The sequence below is a fragment of the Dipteris shenzhenensis genome, chromosome 33 (assembly GCF_047967505.1).
Source record: "Dipteris shenzhenensis isolate YYH24624 ecotype China chromosome 33, Dip_SZ_1.0, whole genome shotgun sequence".
NCBI lineage: Eukaryota > Viridiplantae > Streptophyta > Polypodiopsida > Gleicheniales > Dipteridaceae > Dipteris > Dipteris shenzhenensis.
The window spans coordinates 39,949,797-39,976,768 of NC_141628.1; the positions used below are offsets into that span (position 1 = coordinate 39,949,797).

A 26,972-nucleotide genomic window follows, 5' to 3' on the forward strand; every position below is an offset into this window, starting at 1 on the left:
ACCTTAAAGGGCTCACAAGTCAGGCCTTTTATGGCCCAAACTTCCAGGGCTTTTGGCCCTCCATTCAAGGCAAATATGCAGCCTATAAAAGGCCTGCCACCTGCCCACTGACAGTCACATTCCTTGCTGCAGATCTGAGCCTGCACTCCCTGCCATGTCTGCGCCTCTGCAAACAGTGCGCCTCCATGTCCTAGATCCTTCGCAATTTGTCGCAGACTGTCTTGCTTCTGCTCCGGGCTTGTTCCAGCTCTAAGGCTCCTGCCTGAGCTCCGTATGCCAGCCGTACAGCAGGCTTCTGTATTCTGCCATCCTTCCGTACTTTCCTGGCCCTCTATCCTGCACATAACAGTCCTAGATGTGCTGCCCACATGACAGCCATGATGCTGTCTATGTGGCAGCCCCTTTCTCTCTTTTTCTGTTGGGTTCTGCCCTAGGTCTCCCTCCCCCATGCTCTCCTCATATGGGGGCTTACAGATGGGGAGGTGACCTTTCCAACACCCCCTCTCACCGACACATCTCAGCCCAATGCCAACACGTCGATGAAGATGCTCCAGTAACTCCCTGGTCGTAGTCCTCTGGAACCTTACGGTATCGAAATCTTTTCCTAGCTTTGCATCCAGTGGCTCGTGCTCCGCCAGGTCCGGTTCCGCTTCCGCACACCATCCTGGTATACAGGTCCATCTCTGGTAGCACCTCCTGGTACCACCTCCTTCAGTCACATTCCCGCCTCTGAACTTGAGCAACCCAGCCGTCACGATCTTCCAGTCATCCCCCTCATAATGAGTGAACAACCTGGAGTCTTCCAGGCACCATGCTCGGAGGGTCTGTTTCAACCCGTCCTTCCTTTGGCAAGGTCTGTAACCAATGAATATTTCCAGATAACCTGGACCATGAACTCTCGCTGAGTTCTCAAGCAGGTACTCTTCTGGCTTCAGTACTCTTTGTCCACCACCTTCTAGCAATCTGCGTCCAAGATTTGAAGAAGCACCAATACTTCCCCTTCTGCCTTCGAAGAAGGCCAATTCCTTCCAATCTCTTATCACCTGAGACAAATGAAGAGCAGAATCTCCCCACAGCATGCTATAAAGACTCAAATGCAGAATATCAAATACATACCAGACTATTATACTGCCTGAATGCTCGCTCTGAAAGCAAACCCGATACCTCAATGAGGCACCCGCCAAGATCCTGTGTAATCTTGTACTGTCCCCTTCTGAAGTCCAGCATCCATCTGACCATGAGACCCCAGGGCTTTCCATGGAATCCACCCTCGTGTCAGTGTCAACAGCTTCACACCTGGAAGGTACCAAGTACTCCATACTGTCCTTCTCCTTCACAAAGGCCTCTGACTCCTCGTCGAGCCAACTCTTTATGTCAGACATCCTTACTGTGATTTCGGGATCAACATATCTGACCTCGGTAACACTCGGTGATGTCACCAGGAACAATTCTTCGATTACCACATTAGCTTTGGCCTTTCCCTCTGAATCTGGGTCAGACTCTTGTTTGTTTTTCAGATCCGCCTTTTTCTTTCTGCAGTCCTTTGCAAAATGTCTGGGCGTATCACAATAGAAACACTTCTTCTTGTGCTTCCTCTTCGAAGTCCCCTCATCGTCAGAATCATCTTTATTGGACTTGCCACTGTTAGGCTTGCCCTTTCCCTTACCTGCGGAATCCTTCACCAGCATGGCCTTGTCGTCTTTGTCCTCGTTGTAGAGCTTCTCGCGAGCTTCCTCCTGTAGCAGTAAGGGACACAACTCCTTAAATGTCAGAGGTTTGGTCCTCTGTCCTGCAGTCACAGCCGTAACAAAGCTCTTGAAACTCCGAGGCAGTCTCCTCAGTACCATCAAGGCCAGATGGCATGAGTCCGTCTTCTGACCAATTGCTGCCAGCTGATCCCGCACCACCTTGACCTTTGTCAAATGGCTATGTACTTGTTGACTCTGTGCCAACATGAACTTATGAAGAAAGAGAAGGTGTTACAACTTTGTGATACAACTTTGTGTTACGACTTTGTGTTAGAACTTTGTGACAACTTTGTGTTACAACTTTGTGATACGACTTTGTGTTACATGCATAGAGAGAAGCTCTCCAACTTGTATAAATACCCCATAATGGAATGAAGCCCACACTCTTTGGGGCATTGTGTTGAGTCTACTTTGGTATTCCAAGCATTTGTCTCAAGTGTCCATGCTTCCTTGCACTGCACGTCCAAAAGCATGTCCTAATCTTGCAACCCTTCTCCCCTCTCCTCCAACCCTGCAACCCACCCTCTCCCTCTCCTCCTCCCTCCTCCTCCTTCCTCCTTCTCCTCCTCCTCCCTCCTCCTCCTCCTCCTCCTCTCTCCTCCCCCTCCCTCCTCCTCTTCCCTCCTCCTCCTTCCTCCTCTCTCTTCTTTCACCCATGCTCTTACACCTTCTTCCTCTCCCACTCCTATGCTTTCCTAAACCCTTAAACTCCATGATCTACGAGGGAGACGAGTTCTCCACCATGTACTCTACTCTGAACCTCGGATCCTCCTTCTAACCCTGGACTCCTTCTAAACCTTGGAACCTCCTTCTAAACCCTAGAACTCTTTCTGAACCCTGGAACCTCCTTCTGAACCCTGGAACCTCCTTCTAAACCCTCGAACTCTTTCTGAACCCTGGAACTCTTTCTGAACCCTGGAACCTCCTTCTGAACCCTGGAACCTCCTTCTAAACCCTGGAACTCTTTCTAAACCCTTAAACTCCTCCTAAACCCTACAACCCCCAATGAAGGCGAAAGCCTTCATTACCTCAACAAAGATGGTTTACGTGCCTTTTACACATGCTTGCACTTTGTTTGCTTACCACACTTAAGCCTACGTCTCTCACCGGAACACGACTCGAGGTCCTAAGCTACACATATACTACAACCGACTATCCCAATATATCTGTAGGTGAGAAAAAGCCTCGAAACCCTGCAAACATAGAATAACCAGCTCTTCCTACGAAAGCAGTAGGAAAGAGCCAACATTTGGCGCCGTTGCCGGGGAGACTAGCGTCTCAAGTAGTGAGTAAACATACGTAGGTATGTGTAAAACAAGTCACTACTTCAAACTTTCACGAACATAACACTCAAGGGCAAGGAGAGTAAAATTTTTTTTCCAATTCTAGCCAAACATATCAACCCCAAACATCCACTTTGGGTTACTACCTTAAGAAATTTTCTTAATTTCTTAAATAGAAGCCACATGATATACAATCAGGCTAGATAGTGGACACGGATGCGTAGAGCTTTCAATTTCGATCATTTTACCTTTTTACAGAAAAGCAAACCGAGCTCTCCATAAAGAGTTATGGCTCGGGAAGAGTTTAGGGTTAAACCCTAAACCTAAACCCTAAACCTAAAATTCAATCCTATAAAACCTACTCCACCCCCCTCATTCTTCATCTTTCACTTTTTGCCTCCATTCTCTTCTTCATTCCGAGCCCCACGCAAGACACTCCTCCCTCTCCATCGACCACCCCCTTACTCCTATCCTCGCAATGTAAGTGACATCGAGCCCTTCTCGCAGCGATGACCTAGCCTTCCACCCACCGTCCATTGTTCCGCAACAATCCCGTTACATTGAGAAAGACTTGGAGAGCGTTCAGGTGACCACTTCTCCCTGCTTTTCGATTTTCGTCTTTCAGGTTTTTTGCTCTTTTTTACACCTCCCCCCTCCCACTCCATCTCCACCACCTCCCCCCTCCCCCTTCATCTCCACCACCACCTCCCCCCTCCCCCTTCATCTCCACCTCCCCCTCCCCCCTCCATCTCCACCTCCCCCTCTCCCCCTCCCCCTCCACCACCACCACCTCCCCCCCTCCCCCTTCATCTCCACCTCCCCCCCCCCCCCCCCCCCTCCCCCTTCATCACCACCTCCCCCCTCCACCACCACCTCCCCCCCTCCCCCTTCATCTCCACCTCCCCCCCCCCTCCCCCTTCATCTCCACCTCCCCCTCTCCCCCTCCACCACCACCTCCACCTCCACCTCCCCCCCTCCCCCTTCATCTCCACCTCCCCCCTCCCCCTCCCCCTTCATCTCCACCTCCCCCTCCCCCTCCACCTCCACCTCCACCTCCCCCTCTCCCCCTCCCCCTCTCTCTCCTTTCTCTCTCTCTCCCTCCCCCTTTCTCTCCTTTCTCTCTCCTCTCTCCCCCTTTTCCCCTCTCTCTCTCTCTTCTCTCTCTCCTTTTTCCCCCCCCTGACTCTCTCCTCTCTCCCCCTCGTTCTCTCTCCCACCCCCTCTACTCTCTCCTCTCTCCCCCTCATTCCCTTCCCCACCCCTTCTCTCTCTCTCCCCCTTACCCCGCCCACCCCCCGCCCCGCCCCGCCGCCCGCCCCCTCTCTCTCTTACCTCCCACCCCCCGTCGCGCGGCGGCGCACGCAGCGCCGCCCGCCCCCTCTCTCTAACCTAACCCGTCCGCACGTCGCTATAAAAGCCCGCCTCGCCCGCGCATCGCTCTAAAAGCCCACCCCGCCCTGCTACGCGCCGCCCAAACCCCCGCCCCCGCTCCCCGCTCCCCCGCCGCTCCGCCCGCGGCGCACGCCCCGCCCCGCCCCCTTTCGTCGCTCCTCCCCCCCGCACCCTCTCCTCCGCTCGCGCCCTCTCCTCCGGATCCCCGAACCCTCTCCGCCCGCACCCCCTGCGCAACCCCCCCTGCGTAACCCCCCCTGCGCCACCCCCCCTTGCAAAACCCCGCCAGCCCCTCCTGGACGCCTCCTTCGAGAAGCTCCCCTACAAAACCCCCCCCCCAAAAAAAAAAAAAAAAAAAAACCCTAATCTAAACTAACCCACGGTTAGTTACTAACTACGGTTAGGTTAGTTGGTTAACCTAGGTTATGCTAGGTTAGTTGGTTAACCCTAGGCTAGTTAGTCTAACTCAGTTAGATTAGGTTAAGCTAGGTTAGTTAACAGAAACCTAGACTAGGTTAATTTCGCCTTGGTTTGGTTAGTTTAACCTAACCTTAGTTAACATAACTATAGTTAGTTACACTAACTAAGATAGACTATGGTTAGTCTAACCCTTACTAGGCTAGGTTAGACTAATTGATTAGTTAGTCTAACTAGAGTCACTTGGTTTCAACCCCTCAGTTGGACCTAAAGTCCCTTCGCACCACAATTAGGACCCCCCAAACACAAAATTTGCCCCTCCTTTAACCCCTCGAAACTCATCCGTTTGGGACCCAAATTGAACCCCGTTTGAACCCAGATTTCACACACGGAAACACCACGTTACGGGGTATTTTTCCAGCCCATTGCACACCATTTCGGCATCCCTAGCACACGTTCATTCGCGCCCCCGTGTGGGCCTCATTTTGCATTAATTCACTCGTATTTTCACGCCGTGACCTCCGATTAACGATCCGTCTGCACCGGCACATTTCCCTACACACGTAGAACAATCTTAGGCACATTATTAACACGACGGTCCCTACAGAAACTAACACCACTCTAACTCTCCTAACAACACCACATCCACACCCGCACTTGAAGTAGCGACACCCTTGGCAAATCACGCACAATCTGCATGCAGTTACGTTCCGGCCAACGACTTCGACTCCAACGCTCACCCCATCCGCAACTAACTCCACTGCAACAACCGCCCCCGCCAATCCTCTACCTCGAATCCCCCCCTTGAGATTCAACAACTCCCTTTAACTCCTCCATGTCCCAACATGGTTGGACGCCGTCATGAGCATGATGGGGATATCGAGCTCGACTGACAACTTCTTCAATCGACGAAATCACAACAATCACGGCCGACGTTCCTTGGGAAAACTGGAACTTCCCAAATATAATGGTAGGGGAGACCCAGCTCGCTTCCTCCAGTATTTTGATGCCGCATGTCGAGCAGGTGGTGATCAATCCCATGAAACCAAGGTGGCTTGGTTTCCAATGGCCTTAACTGATGAAGCGCCAGAATGGTACCTTGACCTTCTCGTGGAAGAACGTGCCACATGGGACCTACTTCAAACCGAATTCAAACGTCGTTTTCAAACGGAGAGGCTACAAGATGATCCCGCTCTCCAACTCAGCAAGATCGAACAAGGCCGGAGGGAAGATGTACGCACATACCTAGGAAAGAGGAAGAGATTGATCGCCAAATGTGACCCACGCCCAAATGCAAAGTACCTCACGGCATGGTTCATAGCAGGACTCAGAAAGAAAATCTGCAAGGATATGAAAAAGATAAGTAGCTATGAAACATTCAGTGCTGCTCATGCGGCAGCCATTGACATCAAAGATGGCATGACAGATTCAGACACTAGCAGTGATGATGCCAGATCAAATACACGAGATAAACGCTCGAAAAAAGGTAAATCAAAGGACACTGCCGAAACATCCAATGAAGATCACCTAGAGGCCATGACCTTGAAGCTGAAAGAAGATAATGGATCAAAAACTCCACTTGTCTCAGCCGCCAACTCAAACATATCCACGGCGAGAAAATATCTGGTGCCCACATTGCTTGGCAAATCATACAGCAAATGAATACCCAGTCCTAAGAGCAAGGATCACTGCACAAGCAAATCCAACGCCACGGTTGTGGTGCCATATCTGTGTTGTCGGCGGCCATGATGTGAACAGTTGCATCTTCAACATGCGCAACAATCCGCCTCGACCACCACAATACCAAGCGGCACCCATGCCAGTATACAAGCAACCAGCACTTGCACAAGCGCCACCAGCTCCGAGGCTAAATCCTGTTCCCATTCGGACACAAGTCCCACAACTACTCAGGAATCCGAATCCATGACCGTATCCAAGAGCACCAAATCCAGCTCCTCAGGCAATTCCCATACATCAATTACAAGCCGAGGAAGTAGACTCGCTATTTGAGTATGAAGCAGAGTACCCAGTGTACTATGTAGAAGGTGCAGAGGGTCTAATACCAGTCTATGCAAATCAAGTGCGACCCAACACATTTCGAGCACCAATCAAGTGTTACGGTTGTGGAGAAAATCATAGGATCGCAGAGTGTAGCCTAGCCACTTTCCAACCCCTCTGCAGAGATTGTGGCATAGGACATGCCTGTATGGATTGTCCCATAAAAAATAAGGTCCCAGAACAAACAGAGGTTAAGCCTGACATCCCCATCTAAGAGGATTCCGATGGGAATTGACACAGGGCAACTCAGGATGCTAGAGAGTGCAGCTCCTTCAAGTTGACGTGGCGGTACATTCTGTTGTGGAGTCCGTTGTTGGAACAAAGGCTCGAGTACAGTATCAATACTTTGTGGGGCCAAGTCATGGAGTGGGTCTTGAGCCTGTTTCTGAGCCTCAAATTGAGCTTGTTCATTTTGAACCCATTGCTGAAGTACCTGAAAACGAGCCTTCTCCACCTCTGCATTCGGGAATGGAGCTTCTTTTATTCGAGGCTCGGGAGGATGAGCTCGGCTGCTCATTGCTTGGCGGAGGTGGAGGCACTTGTGCTTTCTTTTTCAGAAGTCGCTTTGGTTGGATTGGAATGAGAGGGTCCTTCGTGGCCTCTTTCTGTTGGCGTGTAATTACATTGATAGGTTGTGACCTTAGACTTGCCGGACCCAGACTTTGATGGTCCACCCCAATGATGCTGTCTACCATCAGTACAAAGAAAAAATGAATGAGATGCACTCCCAAAAAATAGCCATCTCCAAGCTTGAACTCCAATTGCTAGTGCACAACAATGAGGCATTGGAAGACAACACCAATGACGCCCCAGTACAATGCCCAACCGTGGTGTACGAAGAGCTTGTGGCTGCTCTACAAGTGGAAGATCACCTCAACGCACGCGTGCTTATCCAATGGAAGCAACTCCAAATCAGGATCATATCTGCTCATCCAACAATCAACTGGAAACGATCAATCGGGATTAAAAGCCTGCGCATAATTTGCCAAGACTTGTCTGAAGATGAGAAGAATATCTTCTGCCTGTCTACACATGCCGGGTTTATAACACTCAGGACAGATGCTTTCATTGCATATGTCTGCCTCATGGGTAGTCCTCGCCTCAGGGTTATTGCAGGTTTGTTGCCATTGCTACAAAGGCCATCCCTATTATTTGCACGGCATGACATAACCGACATCCAACCCATGCAGCTGATCATCCCATCGCACCAGCAAAAAGAAGTGTCGGAAGATGACAAGGCCTATCTCACATCCAACTTCCCATATCTAACCACTCTTTTTGCCAACATCATAACCTCACTTCCCCTTGCTGCTACCACCCTCTTAACCTTCCCCGAGCTCCATCCTAACATCTATTCCCTCCATCGTCTCTTTGATCATGCCTCTCATCATTTTCAACTTACCCAACAGTCACAAACTTACGAGCCCCTCACACCTAGCTTTTTCCCCTCCCTTGCTAATCCTACCCTTGAGGATTACCAAGCTGCTCAAACCATTTGCCCATTTCTTCCCCCCCTCCCCTCTGCTCCCTCTTCCGCCACTATCACTCAGCCATATTTCTCCCCCATGTCCCCTGATTCTCTCCTGGCCCCGTCATCACCTCCGACACTTCTGGTGCTTCCATCAGCAAAAAATGATGCAGTATTTGATTTTGAATATCAGGATCCGGATAATCCAATTCGTACACCCATGCCAAGTTCCAATGATGGGTATGATTTTGATGAGATACCACTTCCCAGTAACCCCATCAAGGAATTTTGGAGCAAATATCCTGATATGAAAACTCGCGGTGGATGGACCCTAGGTAACTTTCCTGCCAACCTTCGTCAGCATCAAATAAGTGAAGGTTAGATTAGCAAATGGATCCACAACCTGATTGGCGCCGTCCCAAGCTCTTTGATATAATCTTCTTAAAGGAGTACTTACGGGCACCTCCATGTCTCAGAACCCATCCCAAGTTCTATGCAGTTCCACGGCGTAAAAAATGGGAAGCCAACATACACACTTTGGCTGACGATCGAGTCATTAATTGGCCAATGATCGAACCCTACTCTGGTGTAGAATGGAATATCCAAGGCACCATGATCCGAGCACTTCAGCAGCATGAACAAACAATGCGCGGCAACATTGATCGCTTCCTTCGCCAAAGTGCCATATTCTGTAAAACATTAGAATTAATTCTGGAGGTCCCATGTTACCTTGATTCCCATTTGCCTCCACTCAGCTTTAATCCCAATGAACGGATTGATGCTCAGATTACAAGCCGACTCTATCAAAGAGTGATCTTCTTGGAGGCACGCCACATATCTCTGTTCGAGCAAATGGTAGATACAGGCTACCTGGAAACTGCACAAAAATTGTATGGTGCTAAGGCTCTACAGCAGGATTGAGTGGCACGACACAAGTTCCACAGCCACTGGACTAAAAACATGGCAACCCAGGTACGTGATCGCAATAAGCCATAACCCGAGGACGGGTAATAAAATGGATCCGGGAGTATGTTGACTCTGTGCCAACATGAACTTATGAAGAAAGAGAAGGTGTTACAACTTTGTGATACAACTTTGTGATACAACTTTGTGTTACAACTTTGTGACACAACTTTGTGTTACAACTTTGTGTAATAACTTTGTGTTACAACTTTGTGATACGACTTTGTGTTACATGCATAGAGAGAAGCTCTCCAACTTGTATAAATACCCCATAATGGAATGAAGCCCACACTCTTTGGGGCATTGTGTTGAGTCTACTTTGGTATTCCAAGCATTTGTCTCAAGTGTCCATGCTTCCTTGCACTGCACGTCCAAAAGCATGTCCTAACCTTGCAACCCTTCTCCCCTCTCCTCCAACCCTGTAACCCACCCTCTCCCTCTCCTCCTCCCTCCTCCTCCTTCCTCCTCCTCCTCCTCCTCCTCCTCCCTCCTGCTCCTCCTCCTCTCTCCTCCCCCTCCCTCCTCCTCTTCCCTCCTCCTCCTTCCTCCTCTCTCTTCTTTCACCCATGCTCTTACACCTTCTTCCTCTCGCACTCCTATGCTTTCCTAAACCCTTAAACTCCATGATCTACGAGGAAGACGAGTTCTCCACAATGTACTCTACTCTGAACCTTGGATCCTCCTTCTAACCCTGGACTCCTTCTAAACCCTGGAACTCTTTCTGAACCCTGGAACCTCCTTCTGAACCCTGGAACCTCCTTCTAAACCCTCGAACTCTTTCTCAACCCTGGAACTCTTTCTGAACCCTGGAACCTCCTTCTGAACCCTGGAACCTCCTTCTAAACCCTGGAACTCTTTCTAAACCCTTAAACTCCTCCTAAACCCTACAACCCCCAATGAAGGCGAAAGCCTTCATTACCTCAACAAAGATGGTTTACGTGCCTTTTACACATGCTTGCACTTTGTTTGCTTACCACACTTAAGCCTACGTCTCTTACCGGAACACGACTCAAGGTCCTAAGCTACACATATACTACAACCGACAATCCCAATATATCTGTAGGTGACAAAAAGCCTCGGAACCCTGCAAACATAGAATAACCAGCTCTTCCTACGAAAGCAGTAGGAAAGAGTCAACAGTACTGTATCGCCTTCTTCCATATCAAGGTTGTAGAGTTGATGCTAAAGAAGCACGATCTGGGAGGTATTATCTGTCTCGTACAGATCCTTCAGGGTGGCCCACGCCTCTACTGACGTCTCGGCCAGCTGGATATGCGGAAGAACAGAGTCCGCCGTAGTCCCTATGATTATTGCCAGGGCATGGGCATCTCTTTCTTCCCAAGCTTCAAGCTCCTCTCTGTCTACTGCCATGAGTACCTTCCCTTTATTGTCTACCATGTCTGCCGGCTTCGACTCCTCTCCCGTGGTCAGCTTCCACAACTTCCGAGCCACTAAATGACTCCGGATCTTCACTTTCCAGATCGAGTAATTAGTCCCGTCCAGGTTCCCAGACTCTCCAAAGTTAGGGATAGTGAAAGAAAGAAAACTGGAGGAGGAGGAAGGGATAGCAGGGGCTGAAGAGGCTGTCGACATCTCTGCTGTATATACTTCACAGCAAAGTCAACCAAACTCAATTTCAGTAAACCAGAACTCTGAACGCACCTGACTGAACCTGAGTCACCCTCCTTCTCGCAAGGGCACAATCCTCCAGTCGTGGAAGTCGATTCCCTAGAGCTTCTGAATCAGGGTCGTGCTTCAGCAAGGTCCCTGCCTTCAGGCTCCCACACCTATGAGCCTCCTACTTGGGCTCTGATACCATGTTAGAAATTACCCAACAGAGGGTACACGCAGCGGAAATAATGCCCAGGAGCTCACACAGTGTGCGGTGTGGGTGTGGAATCACAAACTTCTTTACTTATGTGCATTCAATAGGTGTGCAGACTCATCAATAGACAATGAACCAAACTAGATAGAGAAACCACCATATAATATATTTCCGTCCACAACTATGGACACAATACAAGAGAGACAGATCCAGAGTCCCACCAATGGTGTGGTCCTCTGATCTTACCACAAAGTCCTCCTCCTATCTGCTGGCTATCTCTAGACTAGAGTCCGCGTGCTCCACCTCGAGCGTGAGTAGACTTTCCGTCTAGGATGATCCTTTCCACCTAACTGTCTGGGAACCAGCCTAGGTGGGCAGCTTCCTGGCTAAGTCTGCAGCCTTGCTAGCACCTCTCTATCCTCCTGAATGTAGGCCCAGAGGGTGGCTACCTGCTGCTCCTTTCTGCTCTGGATCTGCTGCTGCAAGTGATACTGAAATGAGGCCTGAATGGCCTCCTTATATAGGCCCCAAGGCCTACACCAAAAAACCGACCAGTCTGTAAAAACCGACTCAGTCTGTAAAAACCGACCTTAAAGGGCTCACAAGTCAGGCCTTTTATGGCCCAAACTTCCAGGGCTTTTGGCCCTCCATTCAAGGCAAATATGCAGCCTATAAAAGGCCTGCCACCTGCCCACTGACAGTCACATTCCTTGCTGCAGATCTGAGCCTGCACTCCCTGCCATGTCTGCGCCTCTGCAAACAGTGTGCCTCCATGTCCTAGATCCTTCGCAATCTGTCGCAGACTGTCTTGCTTCTGCTCCGGGCTTGTTCCAGCTCTAAGGCTCCTGCCTGAGCTCCGTATGCCAGCCGTACAGCAGGCTTCTGTATTCTGCCATCCTTCCGTACTTTCCTGGCCCTCTATCCTGCACATAACAGTCCTAGATGTGCTGCCCACATGACAGCCATGATGCTGTCTATGTGGCAGCCCCTTTCTCTCTTTTTCTGTTGGGTTCTGCCCTAGGTCTCCCTCCCCCATGCTCTCCTCATATGGGGGCTTACAGATGGGGAGGTGACCTTTCCAACAGAGCTTCTCTTTACATGCAGTGGCCCAGATGGGAGAGGGGCCCTGCATCTACTGTGGGAGCATGGAAAGCCTTCAGGAAGCTTCTTGCAGACCGACAGGCCCTGATAATTCATAATCTCTGAGGGAGTGGAGGGAGAATCCAATAGTTTGATGCAGCCTTGCCCTTGGATTGGGTGGAAACAGATGACATGCCTATTACTTGTTCCACCTGGATGAGGGCATATTCCAAATTGGGAACTCCTTTGCAACTGATTGCTTTACATGACACACATGAGGATGCCCTAGTCTTTGATGTTTCTTCGGGGCGCAGGCTGTCCAGATCCACAGACGGTATCTTATTGGAGGTACTGTTTGAGCCAGTCAGGATAGTGGGCTTCATCGAGCATGGGTCTCTTTCAGAGTGGTACATGGATATTGTCCCACTACTGATCGTGATGGGCTCATGGTATGGAGGATGTGGCTCTATCGAGGTGTCTCGATTAAGTTATTGCAGTGGGACCCTGGGGAATGGGAATGGATAGATGAAGGGCACCGAGAGAAGGGCATCCCCTTCTTTCATGACACGGTCAGTAATGCCAAGAAATTCCAGCTCAGCTGTAGGGGTTGGAGGCATACCAGAGCTCTCCACTGGGAGAACGTTCTGCAGAAATTTTTTTGGCAGAGGCTCTGGAAATCCCACTAGAATAGAAAAAGCACTCTCTTCTGTTGGCTTTCTATTCATGGTGGGATAGCAGTGAACCAATGACCCTACTTGCCCTCGTTGCCTTTCTGCTTCGGAGACAATACAACACTGCCTTTGGGATTGCAAACAGGTGAGAATCATATGGAAGGGGATTGCAAGACTTTTCAGCACTTTTGTTCGCCTCCCCTTCTATATGACCTGGGGATCAGTGGCTTGGCTCACTCTTTCAGGGCCCCAGGTTTTCTTTGAGAGACATGACTCCTCTTAGGCTCTTCACATCCGACGACACCTTGTGGAGTCGTGCTCTCTAGAGGATGTTCCGGTCACTCTCTTCAGGGCTGCTCATTCCTCGGTTGACTCTCCATGGGAGGTCTTAGCTAGCATTGCAACATGGCACATTTAGAGAGCCATATGCACTGAGGCTTTGGAGGGTTCTCAGGTTCAACCTTCTCAGACCTTGGCCAGTTGGATAGATACGGTACACACTCTGATGGCCATTTGGGCGACCATGCAGGGATCCTCTCGAACAGCCTCCTCCAGGAGAGTTACTTTTCTCAGAGATTGGAGAGACTCTCCCTTCTTTGCTGAGACTTCTACAGGGTTGATTTGGCATTTTTAGCCTCAACCCTGGTTTCTTTCTACCTCATTCTTCTGAGGTGTTTTTTATTACATGCTTAGCATGTTGTATTTCTGCATAGAGCTTGCTCTAGCGAGTTGCTTTCTTAGTTAATAGAAGTCTCTTTTTTGGAAAAAAAAAAAAAAAGCTTATAGCTTTCACTCGACATATGTATTTGCTAGAATGGTCTCAAGTTAATTCCATGTCCTGGTTCATATGTTCTCAAGCCGGTAGCCTTTGAACCTCTTTGTAACATGTATTTTTAATAATTCAATACCTCCAGCAGTTTCATCTGTTGGTCACAATCTCATAGCTTCGTTTTATGTTGTTTCTTGCAGATACTTGGATCCTGAATACTTCCTAAGGCGTCAGTTAACAACTGCAAGTGATGTATATGGATATGGTGTAGTGTTGCTTGAGTTGCTTACAGGTCAAGTTGCCATTGACCACAAACGTCTTGAAGATTACAATCTTGTAGCCTGGGTAAATGCCAAACTTTGAGTTCTTATGTTAAGCATTATAAGATAGTTGCTGAAGCATACTTTCTCTCTTTGTGTATGAACGGACAATGTATTGCATTTCAACGTGAATACATTATTATATCCTGATGTGGTGCTACAAGTGGCATCCTACTTTAATAAAGATCCACACACAAACAGCTCGGTGCTCTAAGATGCCACCTCATACTCTTCTATTAAAAGCACTAGAGGTTGTCATAATCCCACGCCTTTTGACAATTTTAATGAAGGGTCCTTGAAAGAAAGTGGATGTAAAGGCTCCTTTAAAAGAAAAAAAGGATCTAGACTCTTCAGCTTTGCCTTTGCGATGTAAGATGTCTCAAGTATTTGGACATGGACAAATCAGATATTGCACAATATTAATACAAGACATTGTTGCCTTGTGTTAGATATAGTAACCTTGCTAGCAGAGAATGGTCTTATATGCCTTTAGAAGCATCTCCTTGAAGTTTTGTAGTTCTTGTAGATCAAGTTATACACTACTCGTTTTGTGGTTAGGTTTGTTGGAATATGAAGCCAAAGTGAGTCTAAAATGAGTGTTCAAGGTAGTCTAGGTGTGGTTTTATAGTCTAGTGAGTCCTAGACATGCCACGTATCATGCTGGGAGATATCCCGTAGACATTGTGACTTTCTAGAGTCTAGTGGCACACTATATAGTGTTGTACTTGTCTATTGTCTATTACATCAATCAACATCAAGCTCTTTGGTATCATGTGAGTACTTGTCCATTGCTTTCATTTTCTTTCCATTTCATTTCCATTATGCTTGTTATCTTTCCTTTCCATTCCTAGTGCTAGCTTGCTTCTCTCCCTACCACTGTGATCTTTCATGTGGTATCAGAGCCATGTTCCTAGCCCTGCTCTCTCTTTCTCTTTCCCTTCCATGAGGTTGAGGTGAGGGAGGTCAATGAAGCTACTCTACCTCCTCCTCCTTGGAAGGCTGCCCTCTTCTCTCCTTCCTTGAGCTCTCTTCTCCACGCCATGATCTGCCACCTTTCTTCTCCTTCCTTTAGCTACATCTTTCGGTGACCTCCAGATGATGTGACGCTTCTATCCGGCTTTAGAAGCAGAATCACGGCTTTGTGACTTCAGCAAAGTTGTAGAGAACCTTGAGTACTACAATTTTCGTTTTTACATCATTGCAATCCGCGTTTTCTGTTCAAAGTTACAGCCCTTGCAAGAAGTGACGAAATTTAGTTCTGCGCGCGAATTTTGTTCTGCAGCTCAATGATTTGACAGCCCAAGCATGTTGCTCCTTCTGCCCGACATTCTCTTGGAGCTGTTGCCCACAAGTTGGTGCTCGTATTCTGCCCGTCATTCTCTTGGAGCTGCTGTCCTACTTCTGTCTGCCATGAAGAAGTTCTAGACTTGCTCCAGCTCATGAAGGACTTATCAGGGTGATCTTTCCATAGTTACACTTGCATTTCTACTATTGCATTGGAAGTGAAGATGCTGCCAGCATGATGTAAGCACTCCGACACTACTTCGACACACTAGACTACAGTGACTTATCCGATTGGTGCATTGCTTCGCGCTTGATGTGAGTCCCGGTAACACCTTGACTTCTTCGATCACCTGTCCGAGTGCTCGTGGTGCCGGTGGTACACATTGGTTTGCTCCTCAAAGTGCTTGAGACACCTCCAGTCTCTTCTTCGACATCGGTGACTCTCCCTTAGCCATTTTGAGAGTCACTATGTGAGTGCTCCATTTAGCTAACCTGTGGACTTCACCGACACTTTTTTTTTTAAAGGCATTCCTACCTAGCACTTCATCGACATCGTCATCGACTCGCAAGGATGTGCACACATGTGCATTAGCTACTTGGAGGACATCTCTTACTTCTAAGAGATCTATTTTTATTATTCCTACAGCTTGATGTATTTTGGGGTCCTCTGCTCTGGGTAGTCCCCCTAAAATGATATGTATTGAGTGTTTTGTTTTCATTGAGTCTAAAGGTCCTCTACCTTGGATAGTCCTCCTAAAAAGATGTATTGGTTTTCCTATTTTGGTGTGTGGCTTCCTAACATGTCTTGTTATGAAGCCAAGGGGGGATGTACTGTAGGAGCCCTGTATTAGCTTTGATAGGTTTAGAGGGGGATGTATTGTGGGAGCCATGTATTGGCTTTGATAGGTCTCATTATCAGGCCTCATCGAGCTCTAGGATATTGGTGTATTCCTAGACCTATGAGTTGGTCATGTAGCCATGCTATAACGTGAGCTTCTGAGCATGTTGAGTCTCAAGCCATGAGAGTGCTTGGATCAACCTCTGAACACGCTTAGACTTTAGCCTCTGAGCTACATAGGGTGCATAGTTTGATGACCGTCACTGTTCTTGGTTCCATTCTAATAGTCCCTCACCTTAGACTGTCATTGTTATGTTTTGTTGTTGGTTCCATTCTAGTAGTCTCTCACCTTGCCTTCATGGGGGGGTGTTGGAATATGAAGCCAAAGTGAGTCTAAAATGAGTGTTCTAGGTAGTCTAGGTGTGGTTTTATAGTCTAGTGAGTCCTAGACATGCCATGTGTCATATTGGGAGATATCCCGTAAACATTGTGACTTTCTAGAGTCTAGTGGCACACTATATAGTGTTGTACTTGTCTATTGCCTATTACATTAATCAACATCAAGCTCTTTGGCATCATGTGAGTACTTGTCCATTGCTTTCATTTTCTTTCCATTTCATTGCCATTATGCTTGTTATCTTTCCTTTCCATTCCTAGTGTTAGCTTGCTTCTCTCCCTACCACTGTGATCTTTCAAGGTTCAGTTGACTAAGGCCACATGTTTTCCCGTGGCAATTTTTTGTCTAGATCTGTTTAGCAACCTCTCAGTAGAGGCATAAGATTTGGTGCTTGATTCTCTGAAGTTAAGGTAGGAATAGCCTGAAAGGCTAATGTGTTATTACAGCATTTTTCAACGAAAAAGACTTCTATTAAGCATGAAATAAGCAACCATGAGTGTGAAACTCAAGGTGCCAATACTTCATGTAGAGCATGAACTTAGGGAATCAAATCCCCATTAACAAACAATAGACAACCATGATTGTGGCAAAAATAAATAAACAATAAACAACCATGAAATGAGTTCTCAAGCCTCAGCATAATTTTTCCTAAGAAGGATGTTATTGGTTTGTTTATATGGGGATACTATTCAAGGCTGTGTGTTTTGTAGGGAAATTCCCCAAAACAAGAATTGACAAAAGAAGACATCAAACATCTATTCAAACTTCCATTGCCTTCTTCATTGCAATTGGACGTACAATTGCATGAGACGACTGAGAGAGAAGATGATAGATTGTTGAAGCAGAAGGCTAGAACTAACCATTCACACCCTATCACTCTTGTGTGTATAAACAGATTTTTTTTTCCGTCAAGAGAAACGAACTTCTATTATAAACTCCTTAGTGATATGGACACCAAGGAAAATACAACTCCCCAATGCAAGATACAAACAATATAGAAACACAAGGATATCCCTTTGGCTGGCTGCTCTATGGGGGATTACCTCGAATAAAGGGCTGAACAAATAGCCACTCGGTGATTTATAATGCCGTACTATGTCACGGTCTGTGAAATGACAAAAGGGCCTATCCCATGAAGGAACAAATGGAGAAAGGTTGTGAACACAAGTGAACAAGAAGTGGTCACACACGGACTCCAATAGAGTGCTCAATGAAAATGAAGTACAAGTACTTGGCATATATAGTACCCACATACTAGATACCAAAATAGACTAAGTCCTAGTCCATCCTACACCACCATATCATTGGATGTGTCTACAAATCCTCCCTCAATGATATGGCTGAAGTACTTTGGAACTGCTGCACCTAAAGTACCATGGTTGCACAAATTCATCCATGTGTGGATATAGCAACCCATGGGAGTACAAAAAGAAACAATGTCATTTTACAACTCCCCTTGACATTGTTTTAATGTCTCTAATGCCCAAGCCATGTTGATGACATGTGAAAAGAGGTGCTGGTAGGCTTTTGGTGAAGATATCTGCCAGTGGAATAATAGATAAGGTCAATGAAGCCATCTGAAATACAATCCCGTATGTAGTGATGATGATTTTCAATGTTTTTTATGCGAGCATGAAAAATAGGATTGTTGCCAATGGCAATGCAGCTCTGGCTGTCACAAAGGAGAGAGGTTTCCTCACCATCCTGGGCATGATGCAATTCATGCAAAAGCTTCCCTAACCACATGCATTCCATAGTAGCTGCATTTGCTGCTTTATACTCTGCTTCACTAGAGGAAAGACAGACTCAGTCTTGCTTCTTACTGAGCCAAGAGATACAGGCTGAACCCAATGTTAAGGAATAGCTGGAAGTGGATCTTCTGTTATCGATTTCCCCTGACCAATCTCAGTCTATGAAACTACTCAAACAAATGTCACAAGCTGAAGCATAATGCAAACCATAAGAGAGACTGCCATGCTCATATCTGAGAACTCTTTTGGTTGCATTCCAATGTGTGACAGTAGGACAATGCATAAACTGACTCAATAACCTTGTAGTATAGGCAATGTTTGGCCTAGTGGAGCATAAATAAATGAGACTCCCAACTAGCTGTTTGTAAAGTGTGCCATCAAACTTTTCAGCCTCATCATGCTTAGTAAGTTTGAGTCTTTTTCCAATGGAGTAGCCACAGATTTGATTTCTTCCATCTTAAATTTCCGCAAGAGATCTTTAGCATACTTTGTATGTGACATGCATATTCCCTCTTGGGTTCACCAAAACTCAATGCCAAGACAATAGTGCAATAAACCCAAATTTGTCATGTCAAACATTTTACATAAAGCAGACTGCACTGCTGCAATTTGCTGTGTATTACTCCCTGTGGGTAGTATGGCATCCACATAAAGCACTAGAATAAACAAATCTGTGTTTTCTTGCAAAACATAAAGATTAGGCTCTATATGTTTATTGACAAAGCCTTGGGACAGCTGAAAATGATGTATCTTGTGATACCATGCACGGGATGCTTGTTTGAGCCCATACAAAGCTTTCCTAATCTTGCCCACCTTGTGCTCGTCCCTTTACCACAAATCCTTGGAGTTGTTGTACATAGACCTCTTCTTTGAGATCTCCATTCAGAAAGGCAGTCTTAACAATCATTTGATAGACTAACCAACCATAATTTGTAGCAAGAGAAATGGCACAATGAATGGCAGTCATTTTTGCTACCGGAGCAAAAGTCTCCTATAGTCAATTCCCTCTTCTTTGGCAACAAGATGGGCCTTGTATTTTTCCAAAGTACCATCGGAATGATACTCGACCTTATAGATCCATTTGGTGCCCACCCTTTTTTCTAAAAAAAAGGCAAAAAGAGATTTCTATTAAGTATTAAAGAAAACCGTTAGAGCAAGCTCCATACGGGATACACCATGCAATGCATGAAAAGCTCAAGAGCAAAAAAGAAAGGATTGGGGCTGATAGTGCTATCTTAATCCAGTAGAAACCTCCGAGAAAAAGGGAGAACTCCTCCAAACTTGAAGAAATACAGTCCTCCTAGAAGAGGCTGCCTGTGAAGGGCCCTGCATGCTAGCCCATATGGCTATCAAAGTGTGAACCGTGCCACTCCAAACACCCGTGAACACCTGTGATGGGTGTATATGGGTGCCATCCAAGGCCTCTGTGCATCTGGCTATCCAAATGTGCCAAGAGGAAATGCTAGCCAAAATCTCCCAAGAGGTGTCCACTGAAGCATGTGAAGCTCTGAAGGGAGTAAGTGGTATATCCTGAAGAGAGCAGGGCTTTGTCACCTGCCGGCAGATCGAGAGTGCCCAAGAAGAAGGCTCACCCTCATAAAACACGTGGGGCCTAGTAAGGGATAACCATGCGACCAAGCCCCAAGTCATGAAGAAAGGGGAAGTATGAAAAATGCTGAGTATCCGAGCAACCCTTTCCAAACAATCCTCGCTTGACTGCAGTCCCAAAGGCAATGTCACACTAACTCCTTTGCAGAATGACATCGAGGGCAAGTGGGATCAGCCCCAAATCATGATCTCCACAGGTTCACTGCAATCCCTCCATGAATAGAAAGCCAAAAGAAAAGAGTGATCTTTCTATTTCTGAGGGATTTCCAGAGCCTCCTCCAGAAATTCCTACGCAAATCTGCGGTGATGAAGAAGCTGTCCCAATGGGGGGCTCTGGAGAGAATCCAACCCCTACTGCTCAGCTGAAATCTCTTGGCATTACCAACCGTGAAATGAAAGAATGGAATCCCCCTCTCTCGGTGCCCATGATCTATCCACTCCCACTCTCCTGGGTCCCACTGCAAGCACTTGATAGGCGCACCTCCATATAACCACATCCTCCAGGATCCCAGGGCCAAGACCAGAGGGTCGGGGTCTAAGTACCACTGCAAGCCCGCTTCATGGTCCACAAAACCAGCAATCCTGACAGGCTGAAAGGTAACCTCTAGAAGAATATCATCCATGGATCTAGAGAGTATACCTCCATCCCCAACGTCAAAGACCAGTGCATCTTTCCCGAGACCTTGAAGAGCGATCACTTGTAGAGGAACTGCTGTCCTCGAAAAAGCTCCCATCCAAGTGGTGGAAGTAATAGGCATCTCAATTGTCCATTCCACCGGAATGGCTGCATCTATTTGCTGAATCCTGCGTGCTACCCCTCTGAGGTGACTCACGGACTATAGTCTCTGATGCTCAAGTAGCCTGATAAAAGCCTTCCAAGTGCCTACTATGTAGGCGGGGCCTCTCTTCCATCTAGACCACTGTATGTAATGGGAAGTGCCTAGTGGTATGCCATGCTCATCAAGTATACTATCATTCCAAATGATCGGCTGCCTATTAATCTCTTCGAGGGTAGTGGGCGGAACCCTTCAAAGAGTGTTCTTGAAGCTCCCCCAAGCTTTGAGGATGGCAATCATGAGAGGAGAGGCAGGAGATATGAGAGAGGCGGAAGTAAAAATCCAGCGAGGGTTGTCCACCCAATCATCTCCCAAGGTAAGTGTGCAAGCGTGAATGCGTCTAAAAAAGAAATCCTTCCAAGGTTCCCGCCTAGGCATGAGTCCCCTCACAACCACCTTACAAAGCAATGCCCTGCACTGCAAGTCCGGATCAATGATATTGAGGCCCCCTTCACATGTAGGGAGAATATTGGTCTTCCAGGCCACCCTCGCTGCAACATCTGCCGTGCCATCAAGTCCACTCCATAAAAAATTCATGACTGGTCTAATGAGCTGAGTGATGCAATCCCTAGACCGGAACCAGCAAGAACACACAAACCAGGCGGTGGCCAAGAGAACCTGGTTCACTACCACAACTCTAGATGCAAGGTCGAGCTTGGCTGAGCTCCAAAAAAGGAGCTTTTTCCTTATACTTTCTAGTACGGGGCAAATTGTTGTGTTGGAGAGATGCCCAATCCTACCTAGCATCCCAAATATCTGACAGAAACACCCCTCTGAATCTAGGAAAAGCGAATGTTAACACCCCAGGCTGGAGTGTCTTCATCACTGATCCAAAAGCCAAAGGATGTAGGCCATCTCCTGGTGGTTCTAGTGATGCCCTATAGGCCATGGTATGTGCCTTGTAGGCATAAATATAGGCACTTGTAGTGTTAGTGCCTTTTAGGCCACATAGGACACTTAGTCCTATGTGACACCTAGGATACTTAGTCCTAGGTCTAGGTACAAGTACTTTGTACTCTTTGTTTTCTATTATCCTAGTTGATGTGACAGCGTTTCTCATCGACCCTTGTACCTTGTAGGTGCTCCTTTTTTGTCTACATGACCCTTCAATGGTATCAGAGCAGGCATTGCCATCTTTCTCCAGCCCATGTCGGTTATCCCAAGCCTTCCCTTAACTCATTGGAGGCTGATTTCTTGCTGGTCGACCTGTTTTCTTGCTGGGCGCCTACACGTTACCGTACAATCCATTGTTTCCCAATAGTGCTACGTCTTTGCCATAAAAAGCAAGACTTGCATGTAACTTGCACGGAGTGAACGCAAGACTTGCGTGTGAATTGCGCCATAACAACGTGCCTGCTGTCGTATGTAATTTGATGCACACATCACTTGAAGGAATCTCCATCGCAAAGGTGTGCAGCATTGTTGCAACGTGACTAAGGTTCTAGTATAGTGACTCTGTCCTTTTGTGTCTCGCGTGTGAACTACCAGTTTGACGTGGTGTCTTCATCAGGCGCCTTACGTGAGACTTTCGCCAACTTGGTGAATTGCCATAATAGCAGAGCAGCTGACTTGCAAGTCTATAGCCAGCAGTGCACAAAAGTAGCGTACAACAATGTGTGACTTGGAGCGTGAACTGTAGCAACACAAATCTTGAGCGAAGCATTGGAAATTTCAGCAGCGTCACTCTAAGAACGTGCAGATTTTATCATTGGCACATTTGGGCAGATATGGCCCAAAATTTGGGGCTTTTGTCAGATTTGCCCTCTTCCTAGCTAATCTGCAATTAGATTGTACCTGAAGTTGAAATTTGGCTCAATTTCAATCTCAAAATTTGGGGCTTTTCGATTTTGCAAGACATTTGGGGTTTTTGGGTATATTACAGTTAGATTTGCAAGAAATTAATACAAAAACTTGGGGCTTTTGAGGACTTTTGCAGTTACAAACCTTGAGGCTAATCTTTTTGGGATTTTGTCTGCAATTTCTCTTTTGATTGCAATACATTGGGACAGATTGGAGAACATTGAGTCACATTTGCAGGACATTGAGTCAGATTTTCAGACATTGAGTCTTTTCTGCAAGACATTGAGTCAGATTCGCATAAATTGGGTCACATTTGCAAAATTTCAGCAAAATTTGGGGCTTTTCTGCATTTGCCCTCTTTTTGGCCTATTTGCCCTCAATAAATTTGGGGCATTTGCCAGATTTGCTGTTTTTGCAGTGGACATTGCCTGCCACAGTCACATTTGGGTCAGATCTGCATTTGCCCTTTGATTTGGGTCGGAAATTTGCATATATTTGCTGTCATTTTTGGACAGCCAGCTTTTAGCAGTGCTAGCCTTGAGGCTTTTGGGTTTTCAGGTCTCTTTCAGGGTATCACATTTGCTATGGCTGGGAACAATCAAGATCTATTTGGCATTCTTCGTGAAGATGATAAGTTCGATGGCACCAACTATCCGATGTGGTCTTATCTCATGAAACATATTCTTGTTGCAAAGCATTTGTGGAATATTGTTTCTGGGGTCGATGTGAGGCCAGCCAATGCTACAATGGTTGCCTCTACTGCTGGTCCCTCTGCAGGGGGTACTCCTCCTGATGCCTCATCTTCTAGCACTCCTGCTACTACTCTTCCAACTCAGGAACAGACAAGATGGGATGCAAGAGATGCAAATGCACATTCATGTATTGCTTTATTATGCAAGAGAATCATTATTCCACACATCCGGTCTTGCAGGACAGCAAAGGATGCTTGGGATATATTGGCTTCTCTCTATCAGATTCGCAATGAGGCATGTGTTCCATATTTGAGAAGGCAATTACAGGAAGTCAGCATGAATGAAGGTGACTCTATGGATGCATACCTGACAAAGGTCAAGGACCTCTCGGAACAACTTGCCAACATTGATGAGGTGGTGCCAAATTCACAGCTTGTCAGTACCACATTGAATGGACTGCCAGATACATATCAAGGGTTTGCTACAACCCTTCGATTAGTGGCCATGGGTAATCCAGACCACTATTCTTTTGATCAACTAGTTACTTTGCTTTTGTAGGAAGAGCAAAGTAGAGCTAATAGACAAGCGATTATTCCTGATCATGCATTTGCTTCATAGCAGACAGGAAGAGGCAAGGCTTCCAAGCCTATGGGCAAGCCAAAATCTGCGCATAGCAGCTGCGATTCCTCTCATGCATCTAAAAATACAATAGATAAGTCAAAGAAGAAAAGATGCAACTATTGTCACAAGCCTGGGCATGACATTTCAGAATGCAGGAAGCGCATTGCTTCCGAGAAAAAGAAAGTAGGATTGACAGTTAATGCCTCACATGCTATTGAATCCCATGAGTCAGTAGATGCTTCTCATGCATATGCTCTTCAGGATGATTGGGCATGGGCTGTCCATTGCTCATTTGATCCCTCCAAAGCTGATGCATTCTTTACTGCTAATGATGCTCAGTCCTGGTACTTTGATAGTGGTGCTTCCAAGCATGTCACATCTTGCAGACAGTTGTTTCACTCTTTAGCTGATGCACCTCGAGGGGGGACTGTCACATGTGCTAATAATGCTTCATATGCTGTAAAAGGAATTGGAGATGTGCAGCTCCCATCTATTTCAAGTCATCCTGTCACTTTGACAAATGTTCTCTTTGTGCCTGGAATTGAAGTCAACCTGATCTCAATTTCAGCAATTGCTACTTCAGGTTTCAGAGTTATTTTTGATGGCTACAGATGCCTAGTTTATGATCTTCATGATGACAATGCCATAGTTCTCACTGGCACTTTGCAAAAGGGCTTTATCACCTTGATCATCGCTCAACTGCACTTTCTATTGAAGCATTTGCTATTTCTTTTTTTTTTTCCGAAAAAGAGACTTCTATTAAGTAAGAAAGAAACCTGCTAGAGCAAGCTCTGTGCGGAAATACACCATGATAAGCATCTAATAAAAAACACCTCAGAGGAATGAGGTAGAAAGAAACCAAGGCTGAGGCTGAAAATGCCATCTCAACCCTGTAGAAGTCTCAGCAAAGAAGGGAGAGTCTCTCCAATCTTTGAGAAAAGTAACTCTCCTGGAGGACGTTGCCCGAGATGATCCCTGCATGGTCGCCTAAATGGCCATCAGAGTGTGTATCGTATCTATCCAAGTACTGGCCAAGATCTGAGAAGGGTGAACCTGAGAACCCTCCAAAGCCTAAGTGCATCTGGCTCTCCAAATGTGCCATGGTGCAATGCTAGCTAGGATCTCCCATGGAGAGTCGACCGAGGAGTGAGCAGCCCTGAAAATAGTGGCCGGAACATCCTCTAGAGAGCACGACTCCACAAGGTGTCGTCAGATGTGAAGAGCCCAAGAGGAGTCAAGTCTCTCAAAAAATACCTGGGGCCCTGAAAGAGTAAGCCAAGCCACTGATCCCTAGGTCATATAGAAAGGTAGGCGAACAAAAGTGCTGAAAAGTCTTGCAATCCCCTTCCATATGATTCTCGCCTGGCTGCAATCCCGTAGGCAGTGCTGTATTGTCTCCAAAGCAGAAAGGCAGCGAGGGCAAGAAGGGTCAACTCCGAACCTGGACCTCCAATGGTTTACTACTATCCCACCATGAATACAAAGCCAAAAGAAGAGAGTGATTTTTCTATTCCGGTTGGATTTCCGGAGTCTCTGCCAAAAAAATTTATGCAAGTCAACAGGAATCTGAAAGTTCTTCCAATGATGAGCTCTGGTGGGCCTCCAACCCCTACAGCTGAGCTGGAATTTCCTGGCATTACTGACCGTGTAACGAAAGAAGAGGATGCCCTTCTCTCAGTGCCCTTCATGTATCCATTCCCATTCCCCAGGGTTCCACTGCAAAAACTTAATTGGGACACCTCCATAGAGCCATAGCCTCCATGAGCCAAGGGCGAGGAGAAGCGGGTCAGGATCCAAGTATCACTGTGAAAGAGAGCCATGCTCCATGAAGCCCACTATCCTGACTGGCTGAAACGGTACCTCCAACAAGATATCGTCTGTGGATTTGGACAGCCTGCCCCCCGAAGAAACATCAAATACTAAGGCATCCTCACGTGGGTCAAGAAAAGCAATCACCTGTAAAGGAACTCCCAATCTGGAAAATGCCCCCATCCAAGTGGAGCAAGTAATAGGCATGTCATTTGTGTCCACCCAATCCAAGGGCAAGGCTGCATTAATCTGTTGGACTCTCCCTGCACTCCCTCTGAGATTAAGAACCATCTGGGCCTGTTGGTCTGCAGGAAGCTTCCTGAAGGCTTTCCATGATCCCACTGTAGATGCAAGGCCCCTCTCCCATCTTGGCCACTGCATGTAAGGAGAAGCTCCAAGTGGTCTGCCAAGCTCATCCAAAATCCTGTTATTCCACATGATAGGCTGCCTTTCAATCTCTTCACGGGTGGATGGGGGAATCCTGCGAAGAGTACTCCTGAAGCTGGCCCATGCTTTCAGGATAGCAACCATAAGAGGGGAAGAGGGAGACCTGAGGTGGGCTGTGGTGAAAACCCATCTAGTACTGTGTGTCCAATCCTCTCCTGAAGTGGGCGTGCGAGACTGTATGCATCTGAGAAGAAAATCTTTCCAAGGCTCTTGCCCTGGCATAAGCCCTCTCACAACGAACTTGCAGAGTAAAGCTTTGCACTGTAGTTCTGGGTCGATGATATTCAAACCCCCTTCTCTTGTAGGAAGAATCAAGGTCTCCTAAGCCACCCTGGCTGTAACATCAGTTGTGCCATCTAGACCACTCCATAAAAAGTTTCGTACATGCCTCTTAAGCTGAGTGATACAATCCCTAGAGTGGCACCAACAAGAGCATACAAACCATGCTGTGGCTAGAAGAACCTGGTTAACCACCACCACCCTGGAGGCCAAGTCAAGTTTGGCTGAACTCCAGAAAAGGAGCTTTCTTCTGATGCCTTCCAACACCGGAGCAAACTGTTGTGAAGGAGAGATGCCCACCCCAACCTGGTAGCTCAAATATCTGATGGAGACGCCCCTCTGTACCCAAGTGAACCCAATATCATTACCCCAATCCGGGGTGTCATCCTCACAAATCCAAAAACCACTGGATTTATGCTAATTAATGTGTGCACCTGCAGCTGTGCAAAACAAATCCAAGGCTGTCCGGAAGGAAGTGAGTGTTCTGGGGGAGGCATCCAAAAAAACAATTGTGTCATCTGCCAACTCACTATCCAGGAGCTCTTCTTCCTGGTGGATAGGAAGCCTCAGCCCATAAATATTAGCTTGAGATCTAATGTAGATACTCATAGCTTCC

At 47.0% G+C, this 26,972-nt stretch overlaps 1 protein-coding gene across 3 annotated transcripts in view; it reads left to right on the forward strand.

The window, feature by feature from the left end:
• Positions 1 to 26,972, forward strand: part of LOC147880104 (leucine-rich repeat receptor protein kinase HPCA1-like) — a 217,811-nt gene that overhangs the window by 141,646 nt on the left and 49,193 nt on the right. For 2 of the 3 annotated variants that reach the window (XM_087371552.1, XM_087371553.1), the window contains one exon: positions 13,875 to 14,019. The exons of the other annotated variant lie outside the window; for it this stretch is intronic. In XM_087371552.1, the coding sequence (XP_087227678.1) occupies positions 13,875 to 14,019 (145 nt within the window). The remainder of the gene's footprint in view (positions 1 to 13,874; positions 14,020 to 26,972) is intronic. 3 annotated transcript variants of the gene reach the window in all.